This window comes from Malaclemys terrapin, chromosome 7, assembly GCF_027887155.1.
Source record: "Malaclemys terrapin pileata isolate rMalTer1 chromosome 7, rMalTer1.hap1, whole genome shotgun sequence".
Lineage (NCBI taxonomy): Eukaryota > Metazoa > Chordata > Testudines > Emydidae > Malaclemys > Malaclemys terrapin.
Window position 1 is genome coordinate 85,592,463 of NC_071511.1, and position 23,750 is coordinate 85,616,212.

At 48.2% G+C, this 23,750-nt stretch overlaps 1 protein-coding gene across 1 annotated transcript in view; it reads right to left on the minus strand.

Annotated features, from left to right (window-relative positions):
- CDH23 (cadherin related 23) overlaps positions 1-23,750 on the minus strand; it is a 516,293-nt gene that overhangs the window by 209,886 nt on the left and 282,657 nt on the right. Inside the window, exon 13 of the mRNA XM_054034015.1 lies at positions 22,166-22,324. Coding sequence (XP_053889990.1) covers positions 22,166-22,324 — 159 coding nt within the window. The remainder of the gene's footprint in view (positions 1-22,165; positions 22,325-23,750) is intronic.

A 23,750-nucleotide genomic window follows, 5' to 3' on the forward strand; every position in this document is an offset into this window, starting at 1 on the left:
AATTCCCATTGAATATGAGTAAATTCCTTGTCTGCCTATAGTAAAAAAAGGAACGAGACGAATTCTGTCTTCCAACTCTTAGGCATGATGTTTGGGTCACTATACAGCTGAAGGTGCACTGCCTTATACCTGATCTTTCATCACCCTACATGCCATCATGGTGTCAGGGAATGTTGTGCTACTAGATATCATTACCTATGTGGATAGGAGGTGTTGTACTACACTTCAGTCATAAACATTAAAAAAGCTTCCTAGGTGGTAGGGGTGTCAGAGAATAGGTTCTCTCCCATCCAATTTCCATTCTTCCATAGAAATGCCAAAAGAGCATTCATTTCCCTAAAGCAGAGACTCATGATTACAAGCCTTTCTGCACTTTCCTTCATTTTTCACCCATCCATTTACTGAGTGAAGTTGTTTTTCCATCATACTGCTGATTCTCTCCACTTTCTGTAACTTCTACAGTCGAATATTCATCTGCAAACTCTAGGAAAGGCACGCTAACTATCTTCCCAGAGAGTGACCCAGTCACTTCAGTATTCCTAGTGCTCAGGCACCCAGAGATTAAGAGTCTTGAAGCTGTGATGCACACAAGAGGCAGAAAGAACCTGGTTTCAGGCAAAAAAGTTGGCAGGTCTTGCCCTCGTTTGCTGAACAGTTCCTTTCTCCCCAGATAAGAATAATAACACATCAAACAAGCAAACCAAACGAGTTACATCCCCTTCTTCTGGGAGAGACCTCTTAGCTCTCTGCAAGTCTCTCCCTATTCTGAGCAGAGGGAGCTTCTTAAATACCCTGCCCTTTCCCAGCATGCTTTGCCAAACTCATAATTACAGTCCCAGCAGCCCCAGGAACTACAGCTCCTGGAAGGCCCTCAGGAGTGAAGAGAACTCCAGCCCACCACTCTGTGCATGAGAACTGTGGTCTCAGCCATGTGGGATTTCTTCCCAAATTCCCACTGCCCTCCTGAAAACACTTCTCCCTCAAAGGTCATATTCTTCATTCCACAGTAATCTTCCACAAAACCATGGAATGGGGGTAGTGCTGGCCCCAGAGGCTTCTCTTAAGGTCTCAAAGGACCAATACACCACATTATTGTCCTGTGGGACAGGAACAAACCTTGCTAAGGGGAAAAAAACCTAGGTAGAAACAGCACAGTGGGAAAGGATCCATTGAAACCCTAGCGACACTCCAGACTACAGGTTCAACTCAGAAGCAGACAGACTACACCTAGCCCATCTGCTAAGACTTTTACCTGCAGAATGGTATTGTTATGTTTAGTACTTAGCATCTTATACTATTTCTACCTGCTATAACTCACAACTTCTTGAGATATAATTGCCAGCTCACACCAACCAGGGATTTTCCTTACATGTGTTTTTGGGAGTCATGTTGAACAAAGACAGTAATGGAGATGCATGTGATATCAGAAAGGGAGGTGGGATTCCCCCATCCTGAATGAAAGGAAGCTGGAGAGAACCCGTGTAGGCAAAGGGAGATTTGAACCACCTTAAGAGTGCTAAACCTGATTACAGAAGGCCTCAGGTTTGGAGTGCAGAGTGGGACAGGCAGCAGCCCTGGAAGTGTATGTTCCTGTGTTTGCTTGAGAACAGATGAAACCCTGGATCAGAATCTGGGACGACAGGAGATGGAGTAGCAGCAAAAACATAACAAGAAAAGTCCATTGTATCAAGCCCACTTGCAGGAATAGCTGACATCCAGCAGACATGTTCCCATTTGCTAAACTATGCCTTATTTACTTTTCAGTCACCAAGCTGAGATTGCTGGACAGAACAAATCCCTGGGGAAGGTATTTACAGGGGTTTAAGACTGTGCCGGCCCCCTGCAGACCCCAGCACCAAGTCACAAAAGCCCCTTATGCAGCTGTCAGGAAGTAAGAGCTGATAGCAGACTGACAGCTGATTGAGAAAGTGATTTGCATTTTAAATATGAGTTTATTGATGTCTGGTGCTCTCTTTCCCAGTGTGGGACGACTACATTATTACTTTTTTGTTGACTGGCTTTTACGGCTGGCTGGAAAGAAAAGAAAAAAATTGGACTGGGATCGATTTCCTTGTCCCTGGTGGGAGGCCAAAGGGAGATCGAAGAGGCATAAGAAAAGTGATGGCCGAAATGGTAAAAGGGAGAGACTTTGTCAACCGAATTAAAGATGCCATAATGAGGCAAGCAATGAAAGGTTAATTAGCACATTTACTGCACTAGGATCATTCTAACAAGGTATCTCCCAACTATATGCAGGTATTGGGAGAGGGTTACGTGGCGGGGGGGGGGGGGGGGAGGGGAGAGAAATGAGAGAATATGGGCAGCTGAGCAGGTGTGTATTTCAAGTATGGGGGAACATACATGTATGAGAGAGCGAATAGGAGTGTGAACATGGAGAAAGGTGTATATGTAAATATGAGTCCAGGTAGTGTGTGAGTGTGTGTACATTCAGACACTGGTATGAGGGAGGGTGTAGCAGATTACATGCCTGCATGCTGGAAGGATGTGGAGCACATAAAGGGGGGTGGGTCTAAGCAAGGAGTAAAATAACAAGAGTGAAGTACCCCAAACCTCTGTACTAGGACCAGAGCTGTTTAATGCAGTTATTAATTTGAGCAGTGAGGTAGCAAAAGTTACAGGTAGCACACAATTATTTAGGTTTCTCCGAATCGGAAGGACGGTGAGGAACTTTCAGAGGAAGCCAGTGTGAATAGGCAGCATAATGGCAGAGGAAGTTCAATGTTGGCAAATTCAAGGCAATGTGAACTGAAGAGAATACTTTGAACTATTCATACACTTCATTGGCTTCTATTAACTGCAACAACTCAAGAAAGGATCTGGGCATCACTGTGGACAGCTCAATGAAATGTGCCACTGCTGAATGTGCAGCAGCTGTCAAAAACCAGTGAAATGTTGGGCCGCAGGAGGAATGGGTCAGAAATAATACTGAAAATATTAGAATGCCATTATATGAATCAATACGATGCCCTCCCATGGAACACTAATTTTCCACTCTGGCCACTGTGCTTCAAATGAGATATAACTGACATAGAATGGTGTCAGTGATAAGTGGAAGAATAATTAGATACATGGAAAACTTTTTAATGAAGAGAGATTTAAAAGCTTGGGACTATTTGGAGAGGTATTGAATCTGAAGGACTATGCTGAAGGTATACAAAATGAATGGCGTAAAGGTGGTTTATCTGGCATTTCTGTTTATCCTTTTTCATAATACAAGAGCAAAGCAACAGTTAATTATGCTGAAAGACAGTACATTTAAAACTGAAAAAATGAATGCCTTTTTTTGTTTAAATATAAAACATTATTCTAGATTCATAGGTTTTAAGACCAGAAGGGACCATCGTGATCATTAAGTCTGACTTCCTGCTTAACACAGGCTATAGAATGTCATTTATACATCAAGTCCAATAACTAAAACATCTCTTAGAATTAGCCTTTGGAATTCATTGCCACAAGAGGCCAAGACCTTTGCAGAATTAAAAAAATTACTGGATATTTATATGGATAATAAGAATGTCCAGAATTACATTAGTAGAGCCTTGTTGTAAAAAATCCCTAAAAGTTTGGAAAGGTGAGCCCTCATGCTTCGGGAGATACACCAACCTCTAACTGAAAGGACTAAAAATAAACTTTCCCTAAGGACAGATCATTCCATAATTATCCTCTGTGAAGTGACTTGCATCCCCCTCTGAAGCATCTGGTTCTGGCCAGTGTCAGAGACAACTTAAAGGACTGGATGGATTACTGGTTTGAATGCTGGTATGATCTGGTATGGCAATTCCTACGTTTCTATATATTAGTTTTCTCTATAGGAACAGTCCAAAACACCGTAGTGAGTCTATTGTAAAATGTACAGTTTTGGGCCACGAGTGTAAGACTCTTGTGTATTGTTTCAGAAAGAGCAGTAATGAACTGAGGTGAAGGAGGAGGGGCACTGAAGCTCCTGCTCTGTCACTGTAACACATCTTCTCACTTTTTCCAGAGTAATTTCTCTCGACTTATTATTTTTTGACTAAGAAGAAAACATAGGCTCAATGGGGAATACACAGCAGAGTTCCTGGAGGCTTAAAGAGCAAGTCGGCTGACTTACTCTGGTACCAGCTGATTCAGGCAGCCTAAAGCAACTGATCTGAGCCTAAACAGCCTAAAAATCCTAGAGAGAGATCCTGGACTCAATGCTACCATATAAAATAACGCTTTCCTGTGGCATCGTTTCTCTGCAGACTATTTAAGGCTAGGCAAATTGAATGCATGTTGAGTTAAAAACAAACTTCATTGGTTCATCTCCGTTTTAAATATTTCAGTTATCAGCATTTTTCAGATAGATTCAACTGTGCAGATCTTACGGAAATGAGAGTCTTAAGACCACCTCCCTGCCCATTAATTCTCATCTCCTATAGGCTTCCTTACATCCATTCCCCATCCCTGTAGGCTTTGCTAATACTATTGCCAAATCCTAACAAGATGCAAATTAGGCCATTCTGTACATCCCTAACCTTAGAGAGGAAGCGCCTGATTGGTCCCAGCTCCCAGCAACCCCTGACTGACTGAATAGTGATGTCCTACATGAATGCACCGAAGGCAGGTTTGTTGTGTGACTAATTATTTTCTGCCCAAAGCTCTTCTCATTCATGAAACAAGAGGGACAGGATGGGTGTAGGAAAATCTGCACTTACCAGGACTGGAGTTTTATCTGTGTTTCCACATCCTCTGTCCCATGTATAAGAGCCGTGGACCAGAGAGGAACCCTTTTTCCAGAGGGTCTGGCTAGAGAATCTTGCCCGCATGCTCGGGGTTCAGCTGATCACCATATTTGGGGTCGGGAAGGAATTTTCCTCCAGGGTAGATTGGCAGAGGCCCTGGAGGTTTTTCGCCTTCCTCCGCAGCATGGGGCAGGGGTCGCTTGCTGGAGGATTCTCAGCGATTTGAAGTCTTTAAATCATGATTTGGGGACTTCAACAGCTGAGTCAAAGGAGAGAATTATTCCAGGAGTGGGTGGGTCAGCTTTTGTGGCCTGCATCATGCGGGAGGTCAGACTAGATGATCATAATGTCTCTTCTGACCTTAGAGTCTATGAGTCTATGAGGAATGGCCTAGAGTTCTTGATCATACAAAAGGAACAACTGTGGCCTCAATGAGAGGGAAGAATAGGAAATCCATTAAAGTAGAAATAATCATACAGAGGAAGGTTCGTACTCCTATTCACACCGGGATACTAGTGTTGGGACGGGGCTTGTATACATGAACCCCTTACACCCCACTGTTGCTACCAGTGCAGCTCCAACAGGGTTAGCATCCGGGGGAGCACTACTACAGATTGATGACTGGAACTCTAGCCACTGTCTCATCTAGACGGGCTCCGGGACAATACGGTGGTTAAAATGCTAGTGGGTGTGCTACACTAGCACTCCCATCATTGCTCCCCTGTGCGGAGCTGAACCAGTGGTCGCAACAGAGGGAAATTGTCAGGAAAAAGGCTACTGCAAACAACCTCAGTGACTGAAAGCAGTGGTACAGCAAGGCAAAGGTCTAGGCAGCTGGATAGAAGCTTAGCAGTACCAGGAATCAGGCCTCTGAAAGCAGCACTATCCATAGAGCAGGGCACTAGTGGTATGATCCACAGTTTCTGAGCCGAATGGATTAAAACTGCCCAGTTTCTCTTCACACTAAAATTTGGATCTGCAGCTTCAAGGTCAAAAAGATCAGCAATAGGAGTGAAAAAAACAAACAAAAAGAAAAAAGAAACTCTAAGGGGAACCATACTCCTGCTATGCTGGAATAGCGATCTGGGCTGGTCTACGTGGAAAACTTACATCAGCATAGCTACATTGCTCCAGGGTGTGAAAAATCCACATCTCTCAGAGATGTAGCTATGCTGACATAAGTCCCGGTGTAGACAGCGCTAGGTCAACAGAAGAATTCTTCTATTGGCCTAGCTACAGCCTCTCAAGGAGGTGGATTAACTACAGCTATGGGAGAACCTTCCCGTCGCTGTAGTGTCTACAATGAAGTGCGACAGTGGCGCAGTTGCAACGCTGCAGCTGTGCCACTGTCATGTTTTAAGTGTGGACATACACTCAGACCCTCACACAATGGCAGGAGCGATTTATCAGTGTCCTTCGCTGAGGCCTAGGCAGCTCTGTGACTTAGCACAACAGTACAGCACTGCAGTCTGATCAGATTGGCAATGGACTGCTGGCTGCTGTTTGAACTCCTGGACCTGGCATCCAGCAGGGCCAGTCTGACAGTCCCACACTGTTACCACCCTTCTCTGCTCTTTCACATATTTTATTTTTGCTTACATGCAAAAGAAAGAAAAGGGTCAGTTGCCCTTAAAGCACCAACCACAGATGCAACCACCTAGCTTCTATCTCGGTGACAATACTATCGAGAGAAACGATGGCCCTCCTTATTGCATAAGAGCAAAACCAAGGGGAGACCTAGGTTATTTCATAAGTTCAGATGGACACATTGCTTCTTCTCCCACACTTTCTACTGCATCCATCTGCTAATCTCTCAGGTCAGATCCGAGCCATGTACATGCACCACAGAAGAGACAGCCAGGAAAGCTGTGGAGACATAGAAAGGGCTCTTGCCACTCCTCTTCTCTCTGTAGGAATTGTCTAGACAGCGTAGGCTAACTGAAACCGAGATATGTCCTGTTCTTCTATGACTTCCCCTCACCATATCCTCATCTTTGCCAGAAGCTCTAGTTCCCCCATTCCCCACTGAAAAGGGCCTCCTTCAGATAATGCCAAACACTTCTCCTCTTCCCTTCCCCAAATCTTGGATGGGTCAGAAACTCCTCCAGACACTTTACTCCATAGCTTATTCTAAACAGCCCCTAGCTTCCACCTGCGAAAACCCCTTCACTGCACCTTCTGGAGGTAGCTTCCACAAAAGGCAGAGGGAGGAGCATCAAGGGGCAAGAGCTCAATTCTCATCCAATGCCCATGTTCACAGTGTCACCTCTCTTCCCATAGGGAGCCCATCAAGGACTCTGGGATCTTACATTCCACATTACCAAGACTTGTCATTCTGCTCCTCTAAGGGCTGATTCTCTCTCTTCTTCCATCCACTGGGTGTCCTCTACTATATACAGTACATGGGGGTTGGGGGGAGGGAGGAATTTGCCATTTGTGCTATAAAAGACGGTTACTCACCGTTGTAACTGTTGTTCTTCGAGATGTGTTGCTCATATCCATTCCAATCAGGTGTGCGCGCGCCACGTGCACAATCATCGGAGAATTTTCTACCCTAGCAACACCCGGCGGGTCGGCTGTGGAGCCCCCTAGAGTGGCGCCTTCATGGCGCTGGATATATACCCCAGCCGACCCGGCGCCCCCTCAGTTCCTTCTTGCCGGCTACTCCGACAGTGGGGACGGGGGGCGGGTTTGGAATGGATATGAGCAACACATCTCGAAGAACAACAGTTACAACGGTGAGTAACCGTCTTTTCTTCTTCGAGTGCTTGCTCATATCGATTCCAATCAGGTGACTCCCAAGCCTTACCTAGGTGGTGGGGTCGGAGTGAGACATTGCTGTGTGCAAAACTGCTGATCCGAATGCAGCATCGTCCCTGGACTGCTGTACCAGTGCGTAGTGAGCTGCAAATGTGTGGACTGATGACCAAACTGCAGCTCTACAAATGTCCTGTATCGGAACTTGAGCCAGGAAGGCAGACGAGGAAGCCTGTGCCCTCGTTGAGTGAGCGGTGAGGTGCGGCGTCAAGACACCGGCTAGGTCATAGCAAGCCCGGATGCAAGACGTGATCCAGGAGGACAGGCATTGTGAGGAGACCGGTAAGCCTTTCATCCAGTCGGCCACTGCAACAAAGAGTTGCGTCGTCTTTCTAAACTGCTTTGTGCGGTCAATATAGAAAGCCAAGGCCCTGCGTACGTCCAAAGAATGCAAACGCTGGTCTTGGCGACTAGCATGTGGTTTAGGATGGAAGACTGGGAGAAATATATCCTGATTCATGTGAAACGGTGAGACCACCTTAGGAAGAAAGGCAGGATGTGGGCGAAGCTGCACTTTGTCCTTATGGAAAACCGTGTATGGGGGCTCGGATGTAAGCGCCCTAAGTTCAGACACGCGCCTTGCTGAGGTGATGGCTACGAGGAAGGCTGTCTTCCAGGATAGGTACAGGAGTGAACAGGTAGCCAGTGGCTCGAATGGAGGCCCTGTGAGCTTGGAGAGAACCAGGTTGAGATCCCACGTCGGAACGGGCTGACGTTGTTGTGGGTACATCCGGTCTAAGCCCTTGAGGAATCTAACGACCATCGGGTTAGAGAATACTGAGGAAGCGAGTTCCCCCGGGTGGAAGGCCGATATAGCGGCCAGGTGAACCCTAATTGAAGATATCGCCAAGCCCTGCTGTTTTAGGGATAGGAGATATTCCAATATGAGAGGAATAGGTGCCTGTAACGGGGACTTGGCTCGTTGTTCGCACCAACAGGAGAACCGCTTCCACTTGGCCAAGTACGTGGTCCGTGTCGAAGGCTTCCTACTGCCCAGCAGAATCTGCTGGACAGAGTGCGAGCATTGTTGCTCCGCCTGGTTCAGCCATGGAGCAACCACGCCGTGAGGTGGAGTGATTGTAGGTCGGAGTGACATAGTCGGCCGTGGTCCTGAGAGATGAGATCTGGACACAACGGAAGCGGGATCGGTGTTTGAACCGAGAGCTCCAACAGTGTGGTGTACCAGTGTTGCCTCGGCCACGCTGGAGCGACTAGAATTACTTGTGCCTGGTCTCTGCGCAGTTTGAGCAGCACCTTGTGGACCAGAGGAAATGGAGGGAAAGCGTAAAACAGGTGGTCTTTCCAAGGTAGAAGAAACGCGTCCGATAGAGAGCCCAGAGCTCGCCCTTGTAGGGAGCAGAACGCGTGGCACTTCCTGTTGGCTCGAGATGCAAACAGGTCTACCTGGGGAAATCCCCACCTCTGGAAAACGGAATAGATGATGTCCGGACGAATTGACCACTCGTGCATCTGAAAGGACCTGCTGAGTCGGTCCGCTAGTGTGTTCTGGACTCCAGGAAGAAACGATGCCGTGAGATGGATCGAGTGGGCGATGCAGAAGTCCCACAGGCGAATGGCCTCTTGGCATAGAATCGATGAACATGCTCCTCCTTGCTTGTTGATGTAAAACCTGGCCGTGGTGTTGTCGGTGAGAACTAACACACAGTGGCCACGTAGGAGATTGAGAAATGCCTGGCAAGCCAGGCGCACCGCCATCAGCTCTCAAACATTGATGTGCAGGGCTAGTTGGGGTGCGGTCCACAGGCCCTGGGTATGGTGTTCACCGAGATGGGCACCCCAACCCAGAGATGAAGCGTCTGTGACCAGGTGCAGAGAGGGTTGCGGGGCGTGAAACGGCACTCCCTCGCAAACCACACTGTGATCCAACCACCAGGTGAGGGAGGTCAAGACCGAGTTCGGAACCGTGATCACCATGTTCAGGCTGTCCCGATACGGGCGGTATACCGATGATACCCAGGCCTGGAGTGGGCGAAGCCGAAGTCTGGCATGCCTGGTTACGTATGTGCAAGAGGCCATGTGACCCAACAGGGCGAGGCACGTTCTCATTGTGGTAATCGGGAAGGTCCTGAGCCCTCGAATGAGGCTTGTGATGGTATGAAAGCGATTGTCTGGTAGAATAGCTTGAGCACGTCTGGAGTCTAGGACTGCCCCAATAAATTCTATCGTCTGGGTAGGCTCTAGAGTGGATTTCTCTTTGTTGAGTAGAATGCCCAACTCGTGGAATGTGTGTACTATTATGTGGACGTGAGCTTGAACTTGCTCCCTGGTTCAGCCAGTCGTCTAAATACGGGAACACCCTGTATCCCATGCCGACGAAGGTATGCTGCCACGACAGCCATACATTTTGTGAACACTCTTGGGGCCGAGGATAGGCCAAAGGGAAGGACTGCAAATTGGTAGGGCACCTGATTTACCACAAATCGCAGGAAGCGCCTGTGAGGCGGGTAGATTGCTATATGAAAGTATGCGTCTTTCATGTCGAGGGCGGCGAACCAGTCTCCAGGATCCAGGGAAGGGATAATGGTCCCCAATGAGACCATGCGGAACTTCAACTTTACTATGGATTTGTTGAGTCCGCGTAAGTCTAAGATGGGTCGCAGACCCCCTTTGGACTTGGGGATCAGGAAGTAGCGGGAATAAAATCCCCTGCCCCTTAACTCTAGTGGAACCTCCTCTATGGCCCCCATAGACAGGAGCGTAGAAACCTCCTGTGTAAGAAGTTGCTCGTGAGAAGGGTCCCTGAAGAGGGACGGGGAGGGGGGGTGGGAGGGAGGGAACGAAGGAAACTGGAGAGCGTATCCCCTCTCCACCGTGCGAAGGACCCAACGGTCCGAGGTTATAAGGGACCAAGCACGGTGGAAATGGGAGAGGCGATCCCGAAAGGAGGGGGCTAGATCCTGGGTGATGACTGGGGCACCGTCCTCGACTGCACCTTCAAAAGTTCTGCCTAGGGCCTGAAGGTGGCCTAGGTGGCCCCTGGTTCTGACCGGGTTGAGGGCCGGTCAACCTTCTCCTACCACCTCGTCCCCGCCTTCTGGCAGAGTCCTGTCTCGGACGAGGCGGGGGGGGGTAGAACCTCTGAGGCTGGGGCCGAAATGGCCTGCGCTGGGGTCCCAGAACATGCATCCCCAGGGAGCGCATGATTGTTCTCGAGTCCTTGAGGCTCTGCAGTCGAGAGTCCGTCTTGTCCGAGAACAACCCGTGTCCCTCAAAGGGTAAATCCTGCAGGGTTTGCTGCAGTTCCGGAGGCAAGCCCGAGACCTGGAGCCAGGAGACTCTCCGCATGGCGATACCTGAAGCCAGCGTCCTCGCAGCTGAGTCCGCTATATCCAAGGAGGCCTGTAAGGAGGTCTGTGCCACCTTCTTACCCTCCTCCACTAAGGTCCCGAACTCTTCCCTGGAGTCTTGGGGGACCAACTCCTTGAACTTCCCCATAGAGTTCCAGGAATTAAAGTTATAGCGGCTCAAGAGCGCCTGCTGGTTAGCCGCTCTAAGTTGCAGCCCTCCGGCTGAATATACCTTACGCCCAAACAAATCGAAGCGCTTAGCGTCCTTCGATTTGGGCACTGCAGCCTGCTGACCGTGGCGCTCCCTTGCATTCACCGATGACACCACCAGTGAACACGGCTGGGGATGAGTGTATAAGTACTCATAGTCCTTTGAGGGGACGAAGTACTTTCTTTCCACCCCTCTGGCTGTGGGTGGAATAGAGGCAGGAGTTTGCCATATCGCAGTGGCATTAGCCTGGATCGTACGAATCAGGGGCAATGCTACTCTGGATGGAGCATCCGCAGAGAGGATGTTCACAATGGGGTCCTGCACCTCCACTATCTCCTCTGCCTGTAGGTCCATATTACGTGCCACCCTACGTAATAGGTCCTGGTGTGCCCGAAGATCTATCAGGGGCGGACCTGTGGCCGTTGTGCCCGCCACCGCCTCATCTGGGGAAGATGAGGAGGATGCCTCAGGTGGCAAGGGATCTAAGGGCGGGTCCTGTTCCAATGAGCCCTGGAGCGGAGCAGAGCGTCGCCTGCCCCTGGGTCCAGGTCGTCAGGTGGTGTGGGCACGGGAGCCTCCATGCCCCCTGGGGGAGGGCGGGAGATGGTGGCTTCTGGAGCCCTATGCTCAGAGCGTATCGAGCGAGAGGCTGATGGTGGAGCCCCCTGCGCGTGGTGATACGTCCACGGGGTCCAGAACGACCAGTGTGTAGGTCCCTGAGCGGGATCCTCCGCTACCTCCTGCCAGTGGCCCATGTCCGCCTCAGCGGCCTGCCCCTGAGGGGGGTATGCCGATCTCGAGGCCCCATCGGAGGAACGGGACACCGATCTCGAGGGCCAGGGCGGTGCCGATCGCACTGAAATTAGCTCCGGATGGTACGGTGCCGCTCGGTGCCGCTCCGAAGATGACCGGTCCCTGTGTGGTGCCGGTGAGCGGTACCGAGATCGGGATCGGTGCCGATGACCACGTCGGTGCCGAGATTCTGATCTGGACCTGGATGAAGGCGACTGCGAGTAGGCACGGTGCCGGGAGCGGCCCCTCGAAGCCGAGCGTCGCTCGTACCGGTGCCGGGAACTACGTCTGGAGTTCGATCGGTACCGATGATCGTAATGGTGCCGGGATGTAGAACGGTGCCGCGACGAGGATCTTGGCCGCGAGTACGACCGGTGCCGAGGTGATAGTCGGCGCCGGGACTGCGAGCGGCATCGGGACCTGCTTCGCGACCTGGAGCGGTGCCGTGGGTCCGCTCCCTGAGATGGCGGGCGCACCAGGGCAGGCTTGCCCCTGGATTGCACCGGACGAGGAGCCAACAGTGCCGGTGGTTGGAGCGGTGCCGGATCCGTGAGAGCAATAAGGTCTCTCGCCGTCGCGAAGGTCTCTGGGGTCGACGGGAGACAAGGCTCCACCACTGATGGAGGTGGTGATCCAGTCCGCACCGGACTCAACGGTCTCGGAGCTGGAGTCGACGGCGTAGCAGGCACCTGCTTTTGGTGGTCTAAAGGCGGACGCGGCTCTACCCCCGGCACTGGGGGAGCCGGCGTCTTTAGGACAGCAGTCTCCTGCGCCTTGCGGGATTTCTTATGTCCCGGGGACAAGGATCGGCGCCGAGGCACTTGTGGCGGGTGCGGTGCCGAAGGGGGCCAGTGCTGCGGAGGCTTGTCCGACTGTACCCGCGGTGCAGAAGCAATCGGTGCCGCAGGGGCGCTGCGCACCGAGACGCTTGGTGCCGGGGCCTGACGCGCCGATGGAGTGTCCGGGCTAAGTGCCGCCTCCATGAGGAGTTGCCAAAGCCGAAAGTCCCGCTCCTTTTTGGTTCTCGGTCTGAAGGCCTTACAGATCTTACACTTATCTGTTTGATGAGACTCTCCCAGGCACTTCAGACACCAGTCGTGCGGATCACTCTTGGGCATAGGCTTAGCGCAGGACGCGCACTGCTTAAAGCCGGGAGCCTTGGGCATGAGCCCGGCTAAGCGCCGGGGGAAAAAGGGGGGAGAACAACCCCCTTTAATCCCCTCTAACTATCTACAACTATTAAAAAGTAAAATGAACAACTATCTAACACTATACAACAACTACAACTATCTACAAAAAACAGGATAAGCTAGGGAGAGTGGAGAACAGCTATGCCACGCTCCACAGTTCCAACGACCGTCAGGGGCGGTAAGAAGGAACTGAGGGGGCGCCGGGTCGGCTGGGGTATATATCCAGCGCCATGAAGGCGCCACTCTAGGGGGCTCCACAGCCGACCCGCCGGGTGTTGCTAGGGTAGAAAATTCTCCGACGATCGTGCACGCGGCGCGCGCACACCTGATTGGAATCGATATGAGCAAGCACTCGAAGAAGAACTTGTTTTCTGTAGGGCTTGGGCTGATATTTGATGGAGTTTTGGATTTTTGGCCATTCAGTTTTACCTACCCCTCTTTCCTCTATTTATTGAGCGGTTTCTCTCTTCAATGGATTTATCCTCCTATCTGGTCTAAGGTCTATCTATGTGCCTCTCTTTGATGTTACAGCTGCTCATGTCTTGGGAATTTTTTCTAGTCTATCAATTTATCTCTCCCCCCCACCTGCCAACCCTTCTAGTCTATCCATTCACAGATTCATAGCTGGGAAGGGCAGGGCTTGGAAGATACTCCCCTGCCCTGCTTCTTGCTATACACACACAGGAGTAAAGACAACAGAAGGCTGGGAATTGCTTTGCGGGTGGTCACAATACCAGTACTCATACATGCCCTCTTCTGTATTGATGGTTATGGGCCTTGTAGTTGTTTTGGAGAAATTTCAATGATTTGGTCCTGGGACTATACGTAATACCGTTTGCAGCCTGAGGGGCATAGACCCACATGCAACTCTGGTTATTGTACAAGCCTATCATCTGGTATTCACACAGCCTGTACAGCTGGTTCCCAGAGCAAGCAAAGACCAGTAGCTCAGTCTGTCTCCCCTTGTCCTTACCTGAGAAGAGGACTACAACTAGAGACTTCTCTTCACTGCTTCTGCAGAACCTCCTAAATGGAGCAAAACTGTTCCCAAGCTGGTGCTGTCTAGTGCCTGTAACCTGGTGCTATCACTCATACACATAAACACAACCCTATACCGGAAACCTACTGACCGCTATACTTACCTACATGCCTCCAGCTTTCATCCAGACCACATCACATGATCCATTGTCTACAGCCAAGCTCTAAGATACAACCGCATTTGCTCCAGTCCCTCAGACAGAGACAAATACCTACAAGAACCCTATCAAACATTCTTAAAACTACAAGGGGGAGAGAGAGTTCAGTGGTTTGAGCATTGGCCTGCTAAACCCAGGGTTGTGAGTTCAATCCTGAAGGGGGCCACTTAGGGATCTGGGGTAAAATCAGTACTTGGTCCTGCTAGTGAAGGCAGGGGGCTGGACTCAATGACCTTTCAAGGTCCCTTCCAGTTCTAGGAGATAAAATAAATAAATGGAGATATCCTATTTTTTACAATACGCTCCTGCTGAAGTGAAGAAACAGATTGACAGAGCCAGAAGAGTACTCAAAAGTCACCTACTACAGGACAGACCCAACAAAGAAAGTAACAGAAAGCCACTAGCCCTCACCTTCAGCCCCCAACTAAAACCTCTCCAGCGCATCATCAAGGATCTGTAACCTACCCTGAAGGATGATTCCTCACTCTCACAGATCTTGGGAGACAGGCCAGTCCTCGCTTACAGATAGGCCTCCAACCTGAAGCAAATATTCACCAGCAACCACACACCACACAACAAAAAACACTAACCCAGGAACCTATCCTTGCAACAAAGCCCGTTGCCAACTCTGTCCACATATCTATTCAAGGGACACCATCATAGAACCTAACCACATCAGCCATACCATCAGGGGCTCATTCACCTACACATCTACCAATGTGATATATGCCATCATGTGCCAGCAATGCCCCTCTGCCATGTACTTTGGCCAAACCGGACAGTCTCTACGCAAAAGAATAAATGGACACAAATCAGACGTCAAGAATTATAACATTCAAAAACCAGTCAGAGAACACTTCAACCTCCTGGATACTCAATTACAGACCTAAAAGTCGCAATTCTTCAACAAAAAAACCTTCAAAAACAGACTCCAACGAGAAACTGCAGAACTGGAATTAATTTGAAAACTGGACACCATTAAATTAGGCTTCAATAAAAACTGGGAGAGGATGGGTCATTAGATAAACTAAAAACTATTTCCCCATGCTAATAGCTCCCCTATTGTTACTCACACCTTCTTGTCAACTGTTTGAAATGGGCCATCCTGATTATCACTACAAAAGTTTTTTTTCTCCTGCTGATAATAGCCCACCTTAACTGATTAGTCTCGCTAGAGTTGGTATGGCCACCCCCATTTTTCATGTTCTCTGTATATATATATATATATCTTCCTACTGTATTTTCCACTGCATGCACCTGATGAAGTGGGTTCTAGCCCACGAAAGTTTATGCCCAAATAAATTTGTTAGTCTCTAAAGTGCCACAAGTACTCTCGTTCTTTTTGCTCATACACAACAGGGTCACCAGGCTCGCTCACAACCACTATTTTAAAGTGCATGCTTCCATTCATCGCACTGGGTCTGTTTCTGCTCTCTCCCACTGCACGTTCCAGCAAGTCTCTCTACCCAGCATATAGACTTCTTTGTCTGTCTGCCCCTAAACTGTGCTCCTTTGCAAAAGGTTGTACACTGGGACAATGAGCTAGACTGAAATGCAATGCTACATCCAGTGACGAAGGAGCAAAGCAAAGGGTGTAAGCAGAGTCAGCTGTCCAGTCCCTAGGCTAGAAGGATTGGTAGGTTCTGCCCCAGCTACCAGCAGATATTGAAGTGGGTTTTTTTTCCCTGAAACAACTGGCCGTGAAACCTTTTAATAACATAACAGAAAAGGTCAGAGCAGGAATTTCACACTTCTTGAGCAAGCTGGTCTGGTATAACTTCATGCCCCCAAGAAGCAAGAGGTGCTGAGAACAAATAAAGGTTCCCTAAATCAATGAGGGTCCTTTGACACCCAGGACCAACTGCTAGGAATTGTTTGGCCAATCTCCCCCTTTGTTTTGTTGCTGGTGTTTGTAAAGTGGTTATTTTCAGATGTTATGAAGGTGGTAAGGAGGGAAGTTATACATCGAGAAATCGTGTGCAAATGATACAGGGCACATCGCTATTTCTGCATTGTCAACATTTTCAGCTGTATACTTTTCCCCAGAGGTAGCCTGGAAGAGAAGTTACCAAAAAAGGGCCACATCTAGTGTAACAAAGGAAACTAATTTTCTTTTCAAACAAGGAGACCTTTTAAAAAAGTTTTTTAAATAGAATAGAGTTTAAAATGCAAAAAGGATGGAGTGGGAAATGGATTTTGCCTTCTCTCTCACACACACACATACACACTCATCATGCAGGTATCCTGAGTAACCATGCCAGGGCAGGTCTCTGTAGTCACACTAACCTCTGACACTGCCCCCCTCACCCCCAAGACTTATTTTCAGAAGGACTGAGCAGTCTAGTTGAAGTCAGTAAGAGCTCTGGGTGCTCAGAACCTCTGAAGAAAACTGGTTTCCAAACTTTGAGTTAGTGAGAAGGATGGATGGGAATAATTGCAACCCTCAGTGGGGAGAACAGAACACTTTGGCTTCCAGTCTCATCTCTTACAACATAGCTCATCACTGCAAATTTTGCCCTTTGTTAAATATTTTAATGCAAAAGGGGTAAGGAGATTATGAGTTTCTCTTTCAAACAAAGCATCCATTTTTGCAAGTGCAATCTGTTGCTTGCAATAAATAGCACTCATCAATTTACACATGTATCGAATGGCCAAGAAGATGCATGAACAAATGTGTAGATGCAAAATTACATGCCCAAAGTAAGGTCCAATTCAAAAATACATTATTATTGTAAATGGCTGAGGCTCTGTCTCCCAAGTTTGTAAGAGGCAGCATGGTCCAGGGGATAATTCCCTGATAATTCACTGGGTTCTCTTCCTCGCTCTGCCACGTTGTGGCCTTAGACAGCTCACTTAACCTTTTTGTGCCTCAGTTTCCCCATGTGTATAATGAATATTGTGATGTTATCTGATTAAAATATAACCATATAGATCATTATTGCAACCAATGTTATATATCTGCCCTCTCCTTGGACCATACCACTTCTCCAATTTTTTAAAAGCACTTTTAAATCTTTGGATGAAAATCACTATGTACAATTATTATTGTTGCCCTTCAAGCTAGGTACTATTCATAAGATGGGCCAAATTCAGCCGTACTGTAAGAGGAAGCAACTCCCTTGACTTAAGTGGGTTGCAGCATGCTCCATCAGGGCTGAATTTGGCCCAATATCTCTCCACGCTTAAATATAGCTCCATAAACAAATGGGTCTCTTGAAAGGAAATTTTTCATGCCCCAAGGGACATGCCTTCCAGCATGTTCCAGGTTCCTGTGCACACTTAGGAGCTGCTTCCAGGGAGCCTGTATTTTCCAGCTGTTCACATGCAGGCAAATCATTCCCTGAATTTATATGATACATGTATCACAGGGACAGAATTAAACAGATGGATGGGAGAGGGAAAGGAAGTCAGAGAACGTGAACTAGAAAAAGAGTGCAGCACACGTGAACAAAATATTAGACCACCGTACAACGTTACATGGTGACTGGGGAGGAGGTTGAGGGCTCTGCAAAAGCAGCTAGACGTTCACCAAGAGCCTCATGTGGAGACGTGTATTTGAACCTGCACGGAACTCTGTGCAGGGAAGGGATAGGTGAGAGCACGGAGTGGGAGTAAAAGGAGGCTCTGACTCTCTGCTGCTTGCACTTACTGATGATTTATACGGGTAACATACATACTCCGCTGTCAGTGACATTAGGAGGTCAAACGCTGCAGAAACGAATGGCCATTTGTCATCACAAGTGAAGTCTCTTTTTCTCTTTCTTTTACATTTTCAGATGTTCAAGACTAGGGAGGAGGTCCAGGGAAAGGGGGAATTGCAGTAGGGAACTTGTGCATGTGCACGTTTTGATTGGAAGGCTCCATTTTCTTACTGCCTCACTAAGGACTCCTCTTCCCTCATCCCCCCAATCCCCAAATAGCTAAATAACAGTGATGGGAGGTGTGTCAGGCTGGGGACTTGGGAAAGTGGGCAGAAAGCCCAGAATTTCAGGGCAGTTGGGAGTAAACTCTTCCCCTCCTCAGGAAGTAGAGAAAAGTGGCTTTTAATCACTATTATATCATGCAGAAGATCAGAGATTTCCTGTTCCCCAGACCTCCCCTATTTTGGAGCCGTCCATGTCTCTGCCTGGAACAAGCTTTAGGCGCTGCAGTGCCAGCTGCCATTCTGCCATCTCCAGAAAAAGGCTGACACATGTACGCCGGGGTCCTGGAGACTGCCCTTCATTATTCAAGGCAGGGAATATGCACTCACCAAACACAATGAATGCTGCAGCGAACAGAGGAAAAGTTACTATGTTCACTCTTAGAAGCCCATAGAGGACACACAGAGCTATTTGAATCAGATGATCACCTCAGAATTTGGGAAGATAGGAAGAGACACAAAGAATTCCTGTTCACATTGATTCCGTAACATGTGGCTTGGTTTCTGTATTAGGTTTGTATCCATCTAGATTTCTGGTATTTCCCTGAAATGTATGAATGTTCTGTTCTCTGTTTTGATGGGATTGAGGACTAATTTTGAACTCATCCCTTTCTGCTCCCTTGACACCCTGAACCAAATCTCCACTGAGCGGGGTTAGATGACCCGGTGGTTTAAATTCTGGTGGCTGATCTACACTAGTGTTTCCGCTCTTGCTACCAGTTGCATTAGTGGTAGTGCAAAGGCAGAGAATGTGAGGGATAATGCTAGTGTACATAAGGCCTCTGTGACAAAGGACCAATCCCTCTGAAACCTCTGTCCTGGTGCTAGACTGTCTGCGACAGTGGGATAATGCCAATGGGACTATTACCCTCAGTGCAAGACCATCTATGATTGAAGATTAATCCTCCAGAAACCACTGCTCAGTGCTGATGTAACTGGGATGGAAGCTAATCCCTTTGGAAACTCAGTCCCAGCATCTGACTATCTCTGCTATAGGGCTAATCTCCTGGAGACCAGTTTTTTCTACTCTCCAGAACATTTTTATAAGTGTTTTCCCTCTACCTTTCAAAGTACAGGGGAGTTTAAGTTTAGAGAAATTACGTCTTCAAACTAGCTGTCTAAAATGCACCCCAAAATCTGTGCACGCATCCATTGCAAATACAAAATATAGGCTCATTTGTGCAAAAGGGCATTTTTCAACACAGAATGGGGAATAATAGACATAAGTGGCCTTTTGCACGTGTAATCCATTTTATGTACTTTCAGGGGAGGTGTACGGAATGTGCACTAAATTTAGATGGCCAGTTTTAAAAATTTGTCCTTAATAATCACCCACTTCAGGTACCCAGGAAACCCTTTGAAAAACTGTAGTTTATCATGACGAAAGGCAGCCCTCCTCGCATGGTTCATTTTATTCGTGGAGTGTGGGACAGTTGGTGGAACAATCATGTTAAGTAAACACTATTTCTGACACATACAGAGTGCTGCATCTCATATACAAGAAGTAGTAGTATTTTATGAGGGTTGTTAGAAGTTTGGGATCAGCTGGGAGGACAATCTGGATTTCAACGCTAATTGCATACATTCTGATTTATCAAAGAAGATTCAACTCCTGGCATTTTGTGTTTGCTCCAAAATGCTGGCATAGCTGGAAGTTGGAAAAAAGACGCTGTAACAATCTCATTGTTTAGTGTCTGATGGCCTGACTAGCTAAACATCTGTTTGAAATATTAATAACTGTCAGATGGGAACTGCTCAGGGGCTCTATACAGTTTCACACCATCTGTTTGTAGAGTAAACACACTTACACACCCCAAATCATTTTGTCAGAGCTTTCATTCTCTTATCTGTGTGTGTGTGTGTGTGTGTGTGTGTGTTGAGGGAGTATGTCTGTCCAGAGGTGTGGGGGCTGATGGGAGAGAACATGTATTGGGGAATGGAATGAGGGAGAACTAAACACATGTGAGAGGATGAATTCATTGTGACAGACCCAGACCAGTGGGGTACAGGAGTCTGGTAGAGGGCAACTATACTGGTCACTGGATGAGTAGTTTTCTGTTCCCTGAGTGACCAGTGCAGGGGCTGCACTAAAGTAAACAGGAACCTGCTAGAACCAGTTAAGGTAGGCAGGCTAATTAGGACACCTAGAGCCAATTAAGAAGAAGCTGCTAGAATCAATTAAGGCAGGCTAATCAGGGCAACTGGGTTTTAAAAGGAGCTCACTTCAGTTTGTTGTGTGAGTGTGAGGAGCTGGGAGCAAGAGGTGCAAGGAGCTGAGAGTGTATTGCTGGAGGACTGAGGAGCACAAGTGTTTTAGACACCAGGAGGAAGGTCCTGTGATGAGAATAAGGAAGATGTTTGGAGGAGGCCATGGGGAAGTAGCCCAGGGAGTTGTAGCTGTCATGCAGCTGTTACAGGAGGCACTATAGACAGCTGCAGTCCACAGGGTCCTGGGCTGGAACCCAGAGTAGAGGGCAGGCCCGGGTTCCCCCCCAAACCTCCCAACTGACCTGGACTGTGGGTTCTTCCAGAGGGGAAGGTCTCTGGGCTGTTCCCCAACCCACAAGGTGTATCTCTGAGGCAAGAAAATCCGCCAATAAGCGCAGGACCCACCAAGATAGAGGAGGAACTTTGTCACACCACGTATATTTAACTAAAGCAGCACAGGAGCACCCACCAACCAGAAATACTTTGAGTTTCCAGTGATGTTATTCTTCCTAAATGGCAATTAACATCTATTTTAAATAATTTTTAAGATGGGGTTTGGTTTCTGGTTTGCCCGTTTACTCTGTGCCATCAATAATTCCTTCTTAGAAGTTAGAAAATGCATTTTCTTGCCTTTCTAATTTTCTCATTCCCCATTTGGTGAAATGAAGCATAGAACCCAGTTCCCTGCCTTTTAGTTATTTTTCTGCTCGGGTATGTCTAGCCTTCTGGCTGGGGCTCTGATTTCCAGCTTGACGAGACATACTCGCACTAACTCACATCAATCTAGTGTGCTAAAAATAGAAGGTAGCTGCGACAGCGCAAGGAGTGGGAAGGGCTAGCCACCCCAAGGATGTGCCCACCACACATCCTAGGCATATACATGGGGTGGCTAGCCCCACCCACTTCCCACACTGCTGTGGCTACACTCTTATTTAGCACACTACATTGGTGGGAGCTAGCACAAAATGTCTCCTCAAGCTGGGAATCTCACCCTCGGCTTGAAACGTAGATATATCCTTTGTGCACCAGCCAAGAGGTCATTCGGAATGTGCCTTGCTCTGGCAATGATATTTGTTAACTAATTCTGCTCTGAAACCCAACAGGAGGGGCATGCGTATACCTTTTCTCTCAGTCTCTAGCTCCACCTGTTTTGCCTAGGTATTGCACCACTCACTGGGGAGCAGGAGCCAGGCTCATCTCTGCAACGATGCAGGTGTCAGGGTAGGGATGACAGAAGGCATCTTGCAAATCTCCTGATTTAGCACAGGCTAGGATAGCTAGTTCTGCAACAAAGCCCCCTACAGGGCTTTGTAGGACCATATAATTTCAGGTCTACCTCAGCCCTCCTTGCTCCCCCTTCAGCCCTTGATATGCCCACCCCTTATCAGGCCCACCTACCCCCACCCTTGCTCTGCAAATAGCGTGCCCCCAAACAACCCTTGTGCCTAGGGCTTCTATGGAGCTGGCAGGGCTATTCCCTAGGTGGTCCTTATACCTGCCCTGTGGCTCCTTTGTGCCAGCCAGGCCTACTATATTTGGGCACAGTTTTTCAGACTGCCTTGTTGTGAATGTGGCACCCACAACAGGGATAATCAATCCCCAAGAATAGCTAGATAAAAGCGTCCTGCACTCAGGATGTGACCAGTCCATCACCCATTTGTTCTGATAGAACAATGCACAGAGCTTTCATTTTCACTGGCGATGCATTCGGTGGGGTCAATGTATCACAGCTTTGAGGACAAGATGTAATAAAATGCATATTGTAACTTAAGAAAATTCAAGGTTGTTTCTACTTACATGGACCCTCAAGACAGTGATTCCCACTGTGACGTTCTCAAACAGGCTGACGTTGTACAGGACTTGGCTGAAAATGGGGCGGTTGTCATTCTCATTGATGAGGTTAATCTTCACACGAGCAAAGCCAACGTGGTCTGGCATGCTCTCGTTTGCGAACAGCTGCGCAGAGACAAGAGGCAAGCAACACAGTTGGAGGCTTCATTGTGTGTCTTTTTTTAAAGTGAGAAAAGCATCCATTCTTTTGTGATCTCCTCTGATGCTCTGTTACTACAGCAGCATGCCTCTGGTAGGCCCTGCATAAACAGTGCAGCTAACTCAACGTTGAACATGATGCTGGAGGGGCTCAAGGCAAATCGCTCCCAACCATTCCAGGCAACCATGCCCATTTACCAGACTAGAAGACCTAGTCAGAGTCAAATACCCTCCCCCCCATTCTTTCTAGAAGATCTTGGTTATACTAGTCAGAGTCAAATACCCTCCCCCCATTCTTTTGTGCACTCTAACTAGCAATGACACCAAATCTCAGCCTTCCAATCCTGAGAATACGCCAAGTTCCACTGCAGATGAGACCAATGGTAAGGAGTTTAGAATCACCAGTCACGTACCACCGGATACAGTATTTGTATGCACACAAGTTGTGGCAACCATCTGTTCTATGAGCACGATAGTAGCAGTGCTATCTCCTACTCATCCTCACCCTTTAAAGACACCCTGAGCATGATATATCTAAGCTTCAAGCCCCAGGGCACAGGGCATTAGGAGCTGCCACTATTTCACCGTCTAACCAGCTAGCTGAATGGGATTGGAGTTTCTGGTTTACACTTTTCACTGTTCAAGGAAGGCAGGTTTTTATTTATGTTTCTTTACTGGTGTATAAAAGCCCCTCTGCCAGGCCTAATACCAACAGGAGCTGCTGGCATAATCAGGAAGCTGCTTTGCCTGCCAGAATTTATAGCTGAACCAGACAGTGGGACACAGCTCAAGCAGGCGACTGGAAAGAGTTTGCAGGCTGAGAGGTGCATTTAAAACAAAGTTTTATGCTCTATAAAGCTTTTATGGTCCCACAGTCTGAGGGTGGTGGGGAGACACATGTTCTGTTTAAGCTCTAGTAGCTGAGGCTCTAAATTTTGAAAGAAGAGCGAAGACTCAGAGCAAATATTTTTCTTCTTCCCTTTTTGGGGGGTGGCCGGGTAAATTTTAATGTTTTTGTATCCAATAGCTCTGACTAGAGGCAGGAGCAGATTGGGCAGGTATTATGCAAGTTTGCATACGTAACTCTACTAGAACACTCCATCTCTGAGCTTTGGCAAGTCTGACAGTCTAGTCCTGGGCTGCCCCCACAGCCCGGCCACTCCATCTCTATGCTGCCAAACAGTATGGTAGGTTTGTGAGATCAACCAATGTCCACTGCCAGCCAGAACGACTGACATAATCAAAGTCGTATCACTTAAGTCAGGTGTCGGACTTGGCTCCCCAGAGGTGACAGGCAGGGCAGGGGTGTCAAATATACAGCCTGTAGGCAGGATCTCATTCTCAGGACCTGTTTGGCTGGCCCACAGATTCCTCTACAACATACAGAGTTGGC